At 37.8% G+C, this 11,620-nt stretch overlaps 1 protein-coding gene across 4 annotated transcripts in view; it reads right to left on the bottom strand.

Moving 5' to 3' along the window:
- The window catches only part of LOC130648215 (uncharacterized), a 29,474-nt gene that overhangs the window by 17,431 nt on the left and 423 nt on the right, over positions 1–11,620 (bottom strand). For 2 of the 4 annotated variants that reach the window (XM_057454261.1, XM_057454255.1), the window contains exons 2-14: positions 11,404–11,469; positions 11,170–11,255; positions 10,319–10,447; positions 10,059–10,158; positions 9,571–9,673; positions 8,793–9,043; positions 8,457–8,492; positions 7,516–7,591; positions 7,154–7,188; positions 5,084–5,113; positions 4,969–5,005; positions 4,825–4,883; positions 4,697–4,709 (exon numbers count right to left, since the gene is read on the bottom strand). In XM_057454261.1, the coding sequence (XP_057310244.1) occupies positions 4,697–4,709; positions 4,825–4,883; positions 4,969–5,005; positions 5,084–5,113; positions 7,154–7,188; positions 7,516–7,591; positions 8,457–8,492; positions 8,793–9,043; positions 9,571–9,673; positions 10,059–10,158; positions 10,319–10,447; positions 11,170–11,198 (898 nt within the window). In that variant the 5' untranslated portion in view covers positions 11,199–11,255; positions 11,404–11,469. Of the gene's footprint in view, positions 1–4,696; positions 4,710–4,824; positions 4,884–4,968; positions 5,006–5,083; positions 5,114–7,153; positions 7,189–7,515; positions 7,592–8,456; positions 8,493–8,792; positions 9,044–9,570; positions 9,674–10,058; positions 10,159–10,318; positions 10,935–11,169; positions 11,258–11,403; positions 11,546–11,620 lie in introns of those variants that run through there. The other 2 variants (XM_057454268.1, XM_057454279.1) reach the window with 2 other exon arrangements.

Below are 11,620 nucleotides of genomic sequence, written 5' to 3' on the forward strand. Positions count from 1 at the left end.
ATTTATAAAAATGGCTTAAAGATTACAAAATCGTATATCATAGCCAAACATCTTAAAGGTTCATAAATCGTATATCATAACCAAGCATGACTTCGAGAAATACAGTTGTTGAATTAAGAGCTCTCGCTAGAGAACGCGGCCTACGTGGCTACTCAAGGCTCAGAAAGGCCGATCTGATCGAATTATTGACACCCACTACTGTGTCAGCACCCATACCGGTGCCGAGACCCACCAGACCCGTACCCGTGCCGAGACCCACCAGACCCGTACCCGTGCCGAGACCCACTAGACCCATACCGGTGCCGAGACCCACCAGACCCGTACCCGTGCCGAGACCCACCAGACCCGTACCCGTGCCGAGACCCACCAGACCCATACCGGTGCCAAGACCGGTATCAGCACCCATACCAGCACCGAGACTGGGCACTAGACCCATACCGGTGCCAAGACCGGTATCAGCACCCATACCAGCACCGAGACCGGGCACTAGACCCATACCGGTGCCAAGACCGGTATCAGCACCCATACCAGCACCGAGACCGGGCACTAGCCAACAAGACATGGATTTGAAAAGCAAGTTGATCGAATGGAGAGACTGGTTAATAAATCATGTACCTAAGGCTATTAAGGAGAAAGCGAGCAAAGCTTTCAAAACCATGAAGGATAAGATCATGGGTTTGTATAAAAAGGGCAGTGGAGAGGAAGAGGTGGAGGTGGAGGAGGAGGAGGAGGAGGAAAACCCCTATACCCCCATTGAAGAAGCTTTTGTAGGTTCATACAAACGTTTCAAAATAAACTCGGATGGTGGGAAGAATGTCAGGGTCTTTCTCGAAAAGGTCGAGCACGTCGTAAATAGGTTGATGAGTGACGTGCTAGGGCAGAAGAAGTGGCTGAAGACTCAGGCGACCTTGTGGGTGAAATGGGTAAGGGAGGACACCAGCTCGAGCGATGCCCCGTGTGTACATGTCGATAAAGCTTTCAATAGTTATATGGAGATACTGCACGCCTACGATGACATTTCTGATGTTTTCGATCGGATGTGTAATAAGATAATCGAGCAGATTGAAAACCCTGCTCTACCCGCCAGCGGGTTCACAATTGAAAGGATCCTACATATGCATGTGGACTTTCACAAACTAAAATTAACTAGAGGTAGTTCTTACTTGCCGCTACCTAAGAATTTCAGTGGAAAGCGATCTGTGATTAACCCTCATAACGAGGATGATGATAAATGTTTCAGATGGGCTATTATCGCTGCTCTCAATCATGATAAGATCGATAATCACCCTGAACGAATCTCAATCCTTAAGAAGCATGATAAGTATAATTGGGATGGTCTAACTTTCCCAATGGCGCTAAACAAGATAAATTTGTTTGAGAGAAGGAACCCCGATGTCGCTGTGCATGTTTTGACAAAGGATGAGGGAGAAGGTATCTACATGTGTCGCAAGTCGAAGCATCTTGACCGTAAGGAGACGGTTGTTTTGTTTTTGCTGTGTGAGGGTGATAAGAAGCACTACATTGCTGTTAAAAACTTGAGCGGTGTACTGAGCAAGGTTAACTCGAAGGATGGACATAGAGAGCATTATTGCTTGAATTGTCTCTCTGGTTTTCCAAGCGAACAGAAAAGGGATGAGCACTTTGAGTATTGGAAGAATAACGATGCCGCTAAGATTCAACTCCCTAAGGAGGGTAGCACCCTAACCTTCACCGATGGTAAGTTTCAGCTCAAAGCCCCATTCATCATGTATGCCGATTTCGAAGCTTTTACAAAAGAGTTGCCAGAAGATGAGAGAAAATGCGGATCATCCACCGAGAAAGTTGGTAAACATGTTCCCACCGGATTCTGTTGTTATAGTAAATATGCTCATGGTGAAGTGCCGGACCCTCTGAATCTTTACCGCGGTGAGGACTGTGTTCCGCGCTTTGTAGATCATGTAGTTTCTGAGGCGAAAAGGTTATATAACATGTTTCCTCACAAAGCAATGGATCCACTGACGGAGGAGGAGCGTGACAGTTTCAAGAGAGCCGTGGTGTGCCACATTTGCATGGAAGAATTTGATGACAAGGATGACAAGGATGACATCAAGGTTAGGGATCACTGCCATTTCACCGGTAAGTTTCGCGGGGCTGCCCATCGAGAATGTAATATCCGATACAAAGTGCCCAATTATATTCCGGTTGTCTTCCACAATCTGAGTGGCTACGATGCGCATTTATTCATTAAGGAGCTTGCGAGGAAGTATGGAGAAGGTGGTATGAGTGTAATCGCTGAAAATAAAGAGAAATATATCTCTTTCTCGACCGATGTTAAGGTTGGTGAATACACCGACAAAAATGGTGAGACCAAAGACAAAAAGATAAAGCTGAGATTCATCGATTCATTTAGATTTATGTCAAGAGGATTAGGTTCCTTAGCTGACAATCTATCCGATGATCAGTGTAAAAACCTTAGAAAATTCTTCAATGATGAGCAATTCAACATAATGAGAAGGAAGGGTGTATACCCATATGAGTATGTTGATTCATTCGATAGGTTTAATGAAACCAGGCTTCCTTCGAAAGATGACTTTTATAGCAAGTTGAACATGAATGGTATCAGCGATGCCGATTATGCGCATGCCCAGAAGGTGTGGAAGGACATGAAAGTTGAAAATATGGGCGTTTATCATGATATCTATCTCAAGACGGATGTTCTGCTTCTGAGTGATGTGTTTGAGACATTCAGAGAAACATGCTTGAGAAACTACGATCTAGACCCTGCTCACTTTTACACTGCTCCAGGATTAGCCTGGAAGGCTTTTTTGAAAAAGACCAAGGTTAGTCTAGATTTATTGTCGGATATGGAGATGGTCATGTTCATTGAGAGTGGTATTAGGGGTGGATTGTGTCAGGCTGTCCACCGATACGTCAAAGCCAACAATAAGTATATGGGGGACGAGTACAACACATCGGATATGAATAGCTATCTCCAGTACATCGATGCAAATAATTTGTACGGCTGGGCCATGATTCAGAAGATGCCGACCGGTGGGTTTGAGTGGGTTGATGACGTTGGTAAATTGCCCGAACCCGTACCAGCACCGATACCCCCGAGACCTACACCAACTCTTAGAAACGCACTTCTCCAAGGTCTTATTAATAGTGGAAAAGTTGTTCACGATCCGGTAACCAACACTTTCAATCGTGCGGTAAACTCTCCTAGGACGGGAAAGAGAATGGTTTCTGATTTTACACCCGAACTGATTTCACGATTAGCTGTGGAAAACGGTGAAAAGGGGTACATCCTTGAGGTTGATGTTAGCTATCCACGGGAGCTTCATGATTCCCATAACGACCTTCCTTTCATGCCCGAGAGGAAGATCATTAATGGCGTCGAGAAGCTGACGCCATGTCTTTCAGACAAGAAGAAATATATCACTCATATCCGTGCGCTTGATCAAGCGTTGAAGCATGGTCTTGTTCTTGAGAAGGTTCATAGGGTCTTGAGATTTGATCAGAGTGCGTGGTTGAAGTCGTACATAGATTTCAACACTGATTTGCGTACCAAATCAACTAATGACTTCGAAAAGGACTTTTTCAAGCTGATGAATAATTCGGTCTTTGGGAAGACAATGGAGAATCAGCGAAGGCAGAAGGATATACGTTTGGCTACCAAGAAAGAACAATATGAGAAGCTGGTGATGAAGCCCAACTTTAAGGGTAGCACGTGGTTCTCGGAAACACTGATGGGCATAGAGATGTCCAAGATCAAGATCAAAATGAATAAGCCAATCTACCTGGGACTGGCAATTCTCGACTTGTCCAAGATGGTTATGTATGAGTTCCACTATGATTATATGAGACCAAAATATGGTGTGGATGTAAAGCTTTGCTACATGGATACGGATTCATTCGTCTACCACATAAAAACCGACGACTTTTACAAAGATATCGCCGACGATATAGCTTTGAGATTTGACACATCAGGGTACGATGAGAAAGATGGTAGACCTCTACCATTAGGTTTGAATAAAAAGATCATTGGGCTGATGAAGGACGAGTTAGGTGGCAAGGTAATGACGGAGTTTGTCGCCCTAAGAGCGAAGACCTACGCTTACAAACAGCTATGTGGTAGTGAGGATAAGAGGTGCAAGGGTGTCAAGAAGTGTGTGGTAAGGAAGACCATAGGTTTCGATGACTACAAGAGATGTCTGTTCGAGGGTGAAAATGTTTACAGGGAACAGATGACCTTTCGATCGATTAAGCATGATGTTCATACCATAAAAACAAATAAACTCGCTCTCAATGCTGATGATGATAAGCGTATAATTATGGAAGATGGTATTACCACACTGGCCAGAGGCCATTATAGACACACATAACACTATAATTGTGGGACACGACAGATGAGGGTGGGTAGGGACCCATGGGACGGGGAGGGGGCCCGGGGGGATACGGCTGGGGAGGGGGTTTTGGACAGATATTATAGAGCATGCCCGCTTATTTGACGTAAAGTGGTAAAGTGCACATGGATTTTATGGACTCTTCTATCGTTGATTTAACGGGGATGATCCATAATTTAACGTGGGATAGGAAACTGCTAAGGGGTCTGTCCTAACATTGGTACTTTCCTATCTCTTATGTTACAGTGCAAAATGCTGCAAAATGGAAACGGGGCCGGATGGTTTATATAATGCTTATCAAATATATTTACCTGGATTGGTTTCCTAAAATAAAAGAGAAAGGAAAAGGTTACAACTAATAAACATTATTTTCGGTATTAAAATACAATTATCACATGTCATGAGAACATGAGAATTGCTCGATCCTGCAATAACTTACTGCGTCCCTTAATTCTGCACTTGTCTCAAGATTTTTTTTTGCTGCAACGTATTCATCTTCTAGAATCACAAAGAGAAAACCAGTTTATGAAAATAAAAGGTTTTAAATATCATTTTTCAATTACTGAAAATATTTCATAATTACCTGTAAAAGTATTTTGATAAGCAACGTCATCGTCATTCTATGAAAAAAAATGTTCAAATAACAACGAGTGAACAAACAAACAAACGAACAAACAGACTAAAAACAATAACTCTACCTGTAGCGGCGAGTATCCCGTAGAATTGTCCTATGATTATACAAACGGAAATATAACAAAAAATTCTTTCTTCTAATCTGACAACTTTAATTTCAGAAATGCCAGAAAGGTAAGAGATTTTCACAAGAAAGAACTATTGTAATTTTTTTTCTTAAATTCACCAACCTCTATAATAATAGCATAATATTTTGTCTGCCTGTCTGCAAAAGACGCATCCTGTTACACAAAATGCGATATTTTAAGGCTGGCTACCCGTGTATTTAAAACGAACGAAGATTTTGAGGTAGCTAGCATCCTATAGTCACATAGCTATAGCTAGCCTTATTTATTGCTATTCCTTTAATGTTTTTCCGCTGTTTTTTATCCCAGCCAACCTTGTTTATTTTTTACCTGTACGAACCGCTCAGTCCTGTGTTAACGACAGGTTGTTTCCTGTGTTTTTATTTAAACCAAAGATCGCGATAAAGTTTTTTTTGGACAAGGTTATTATGTATAAATGGATGTGCGACACGGTAGACCATTACTCAGTTCTCAGCCTGACCTTGAGATTAATTCTTAAACTTTCACTTATAGCCTAAACTTTAATCGACTTACGACATACTTTATATCTGTGCTAAAACGCTTCACTTAAACATATAACACAGTTTGTGGCTCTTATTAGGCGCTTCACCTTGAGTTTAACGCCGGGTCAAAGAGTTACTTATGGCTTAACCCGGCGTTTTCATGAAAATAGCCGTCGAGTTCAAGTGTGTAAACACTGCTTTTATAAAACGTAAAAATCAACAAAAACTACATTTTTGATTTATTTCCTTTTTTATAATGAAGCCTGTTAGCCTGTTAGAACTCCCTGTATACAAATACAAATCTAGATTCATAGAAATTCCACTTACTAAAAATATAACAAAGCAATTTGTCGCTTTATACGGCGAAACCAACTGAACATAAAATAATAATGCAAAATGACTTGTTTGTAAAGATAATAGGTTTTTGTACTATGTTCAACTGGGTAGTTCTGCTATCAATACCCAAAAATTAATAATTTACCTACCGCTACACTAGACTTGTACCCTTCTGTGCTTCACTATTCTCTGTAGTAAAAGCGGCGACAAAAAGGAGCCCATTTTAAAGTTCTACCGGCTTAAAAGCCGTAGAACAATTTACAAATCGAATTATAGTAAAATGACAATTATTAAATATGAATTCGAAATTTTTTCGTAAATGCACATTTTTATAACAAAGAAGAATGTCTAAATTTTAGCTAACGCTGGATGGGTTTATTTTTTGCTGGAATTGTTTTTCTTATGTTCTTAAATAAACAAAAGTGCAAGAAAATGTCAAATTTAGCTTTTAACACGCTATTTACAAGAGCAGCATCTTTCTTAAACTGGCAGCAAAAATGCGCAAATTATTGCTAAATACACGTATTTTGCGAGTAAGCGGCGTAACACTACTTCCGATAAATTATTTTACGAAAAAAGAAAAATGTGTTTTTGAGCTTGCTTCTATGCCTATAAGGGTATTATTCAAGGGATCAGGACTACTGCAGAGTAATTCCATAACAAATTCCCGTGGTTTGTTCCACGGGTTAACCACCAGTATATATTGCAATACCCGTTTTCCGTCTGTCTGTCACGAAAAATGTTACCGCCAGTAGCTAGACGCATGCAATGCAGTATAAAAAAGATGGGCGAACCGGTGAAATTCTCCACAGGTCACTGACTTTATATATTTTGTAGGAACTTTTTTTTCCTAAAATTCTCCTTTTCCATAATCAAGAAAAAATAAAAATGAAAATGCAATGAGCTTTTTACCTGTAGACTTTTTTTAGGAAATCATTTCGCGAATCTACCAATATAAAATTTGGAGAGAATTTAAGTCCGCGTACAAGATGTCAATTTATGTGAAAATTTTTGAGATCTCTGCTGTAAATTATAAATGAATTGAATTATGACATCCACGTGCTTAGATATCGTTGGGCAAGATATCGCTGCTCTGGTACCATTTTGCGCACAGATACACAACGGCTATTATAAAAGGTGAAGATATCTTAAACATATTTAGTATCATTACCAATAACTCTTCTGCTCCACTGTTATCGCACACATCTGAAAAAAATAATTGATATGAACAGTTGCATTTTTTGGTAGAGTTCAGTCGGGACCGCAATGAGATTTCAATTCTTCCTCAAAATTTTCATGCAAACATGATTTATCCGAAATAAACTATGGCGCGTGTGTACAAAGTTATTGCGCATGTGTACAAAGTTATTGAGCTTGTGCAGTTCACACTACCTGGATATGAAAAACTTCGTGTAAACAGAACGACATGTTATAGAATTTAAAATCTCATTTTGCGTCCATGTAAAGGCTACCTTACAGTCAATCAGTTTTCATTGTCAAAATAAATAAATTAGTGTTTGATAGAGGGCGTACCATCAATGTCATCATTGTCATCATTGTCATCATTGTCATCATTGTTAGAATCTGAATAGAGCGATCTATTGGAATCCTAAAAAATTAAAATTGACCAAAGAAAAAGATTTCGTTGCAGGATATCTTTTTTAAAATTGTGAAGCAAATTCGCTAAGATTATTTAACTTAAATTTAAAAAATATTTCTCTAAAGGGGAAACCTTCACAAAAATATTCAAAAAAATTTATCCCGTACTGGACGCAATTTATTTTAATATAAGTATTTTTAGGGCAAGTCGATTAAAACCCCACATTTTAATTTTTTTCCTGACAGAAAAGTCCATCACAACGCACATAGCAACCACTTCTCGACCAGTGTCTAACGACCTGTACTAAACTTTTCTCAATGTATACACGACACTGTCGAGGCTCTCAACATTTTAAATACAAAATAACAAATGAAACTCGTCAGTTTAGCTACGAAAGTTAAATGGATGGTGTTTGTAAGTCGTTCGATTTAAAGTAATGCCTTGAAAATATTTATTGGTGTTTTTTTCAGGATTGCAATTTTACGTTCCTGGCTATGATAACTTGAAAACTTTGGAAATTTTATAGGATTGTTCAGGTAAATGAAGTACTGTGATATGACCTTTACGAATAGTAATAGCGCATATAGTAACTCTCTATCTGAATTCAACCCATATAGTTTGTTTTAAAATGTTTTGAATATTCTAGAAATTGTTTCAACCTTAATAAATAAATTTATTTAATAATATCACTTCTTTAAAAAACGTTGAGTTCTCAGTACTTTTCACTTTTTCGTTGCAGTATTCTTCCACCGTATCCTCATAACTTTCACTTTTATTTCCCAAATCGGAGTACTGTGTAAAATACTGTAAAATTTGAACTATACAACAATTTTATGTAAAAGTACGCAACTGAGAAACATTCAAAGAAATTTACCAGTTCTTGTTCCAGTTTTTCAGTGTTGCTGGTATTCTAAACGATATAAATTCCCAACTAATGGCATCACTTTCTTTTGTCACATATTTTGTTTTAGCAAAAATAAAATCGTAAAGAAAAGTTTTATAAAATACAGAACATTTTTTATCAGGGACATTTTATAGATTCTTATAAAGAAAATGTAAGAACCGTTACCTGTTACAGACACACACAGTTTCCGCATTATTAAAAAAAATATCAGATCAAAGCATTTGCAAAGAACAATATAAGTAATGATGACAGCTTCAAATACCCTTATACATTCTCGGGGTTTCTTACAGGTAGAACATAGCTTACTTCTTCTTTGACAGTTTCAAAGTATTTTGGCTCATTGATTCCTTCAGAACTGTTGGAAAGATTTGGCCTATTTTGGCGTTTCACTGCAGGTGCCGGACGAACTTCTTCAAGAGCATCAGGTGCATATTCTTGGATTAAGTGTTTTGGCAGTGCTGGCGGGGAAGTTTCGTAGCAATAGGAGTAGTCAAAGCCTGTGCTATTGTTAATTTTCTTTGCTTCCTTATCGCGTGTCATACCAAATATCATATGTCCTGAATAAGAACGCAGTAGTTTAGGGTTATTATTCACACTGTGGATTGCGATAATTCTTTTCAAGAAGCTAAAAGGCTGTTTTTGACTTTATTTGCAGAAAAACATGCTCAAGAACAAATATGCTGCTATGGTATCCGTGAATTTACCAATAGCGCTTTAAATATCAAACTTCCAATTAGTTTCAAATCCTTTTAACTCAATCATGTTAAATTCGAATTGTACAAACGTATATCTGCAAGAGCATTACACAACAAGCCATTTAAGACAACAATTTAAACACGCTTTTTAGGTTTGTGCTTCCTTATCAAAACGAGCTTTTTCTACAATTTGTTGTACAAGTATAGTTCTACAAGTTGTTGTAGAACGATATAGAAGTGAAATGTAATTTGTTGTTGACCTTAAGGATACCAGGATAACAGAGACTTGACGAGACGAGAGGATAACATGCTTTATCACATATTAAATGATGATTATTTTGGAGGTACGTGTTTTTTAAAATGGTGAAAAAGAGTATAATTAGATTAACCTATTCTGGTAATGTGTTGTTGGTTAGCTGCTAACAATCTCTCACGATTTCTATCATAACTGGCTTCAGTTGGTAAGCAGACCTTCTTCAGGCATAGCAAAACCTTAAAATTCAAAAGAAAATGAATTCGAATTGAAATATATTGCCGTTACAATAGGACAAATTTCACGAAGTTTTGTGATTTCGTTGTGCATTAAAAGCAAGAAAAGTAGCGTTACAAATCCAGGAACAAAAATACAAATTTTGTACCAAGAAATTAATTTAGGTGTATCTCCATGAACTTTTTTTGAAGATTATAGGTTTTAACTCATCGCATTTTTACGAAAATAAAATGCACATGGGATATTCTTGTCCCTTCCCCTATATCATCCTCTAGGATGTATAGTAACATGCAGGATTGCGCGCCTTCGTTTTTGAAAGTACATTGCAAAGCCAAAAAACACTTCTTTTTTCGACAAATCAGTTTTAATTTTTCGTCACAATCTTACCTGAATGACCTCACATAGAGATGTGCAATTATGGCTCTCTCCATTGATTTTAAACGACAGAAAGTCATCAACATCTTCTACTTGTAAGTACTCGACGGTACTAACGAAATAAAAAATTTTGTAAAAGGAAGACTTTCGACATGAAGACTTCTTGAAACTTAATACAGTCTGTGTTATTACATACGTTTTCTGAAAGTATAGTATAATAGAAAATCGTACAAGTATCAGTAGATTCTTGTACAATTTCGAAGTTGAATTACCTATTTGTACTGATTGCAACGATGTATTGTCCAATCGGTTTTTCACAATTAAGCACCAGAAAGGAACCACTTTCTTTTCCATTTAAAAGTTGTTGAGATTCTTGTAATGACAAATCTCCAGCATACCAGCTAAAAGAGGAAAAGTTTTAATTACAGAATTGACATTCTTTGTGGGAAGGGCGAGCTCGAATATGAAATCTGCTTAAGATATGGACGCTCTTTCACTTTTGATACATTGATTTGGGCGTTTATTAAAAAGAAAAAAATACAGCTTGTGGGTACTTTTTCGAATCATTACAATGTCTGACTCGAATGAAAATCTGCAAATAAAATGTTTAGGAAAGAAAATTAAAGATCTTTATGTCTAGAATCCAATAAGCGATACGACAGATTTATCCATAAAAGGGAGGATACATCGAAAAATCTCTTTTTGTTTTTACTTTAGCAAAATATAAAAGTAAAAATGCTGCCTTTTGCCCTTTAGTAAGTAAGTAAGCAACGGGAAGTTTAACGTCCTTGGAGATTCCATCCAAACGGCTGGCTCTTCCTCCCCTTTGACTGTAACTATGTTACGTTAGCGCTAGAGACACGTACAGCATTGCTCTAACTTGCTTGCCTGGTGAAAAAAAGAAAAATAGGATGACAACACTACATTGTGCGCCGGATCGGGGACTTGAACCTGAAACCTTATGAGTACAAGCCGAAGGCGCTACCACTACATCATCTCCGCCTTAGAGAAAAATGCAGTATTTTTCAAAACAGAAAACAAGACAATACCCTTTTAAGTCACATTATGTGTAAAGACAAGCCTTCGAGTTAATATCAAGAAAGCGTTTAGTTTTTGGACTAACCTTACACCGAAACATTCTTTATTTTTCATTGTCTTAACCAAGCCAAAACTGGAATTGTCAAGTCGTTTTACGATTGTTAACTCACACTAAAATTAAAAACAAGGAAATAAGACATTGGTTTACGATTATCGGGAGTTCGTCTTGTCCAAAATGTCTATGAAACTGCATTGATTAATTTCATATGCTCTTAGACTTTTTTTCTCGCGACAATATACCGGAAAAGGATTACTTTACCTTTCAACAAAATCCACATTTCCTTATAAGATCTCCATTTTTAACTTCAAAATTTGTGTCATTTTCCTATAAAGCAGTGAGAAAACCAAAACTTGCGAGCTTGGCCTCTTCTTTTGCATTCAAAACAACAAATAAATATATCAAAATGTACTACACGCTGATTTGAACTTTCAGTCGTCGAAGAAAAAATAGAAAAAAATAGATGGTGTTGAGGTTT

This window comes from Hydractinia symbiolongicarpus, chromosome 1 (assembly GCF_029227915.1).
Source record: "Hydractinia symbiolongicarpus strain clone_291-10 chromosome 1, HSymV2.1, whole genome shotgun sequence".
NCBI classification, from domain to species: Eukaryota; Metazoa; Cnidaria; class Hydrozoa; order Anthoathecata; family Hydractiniidae; genus Hydractinia; species Hydractinia symbiolongicarpus.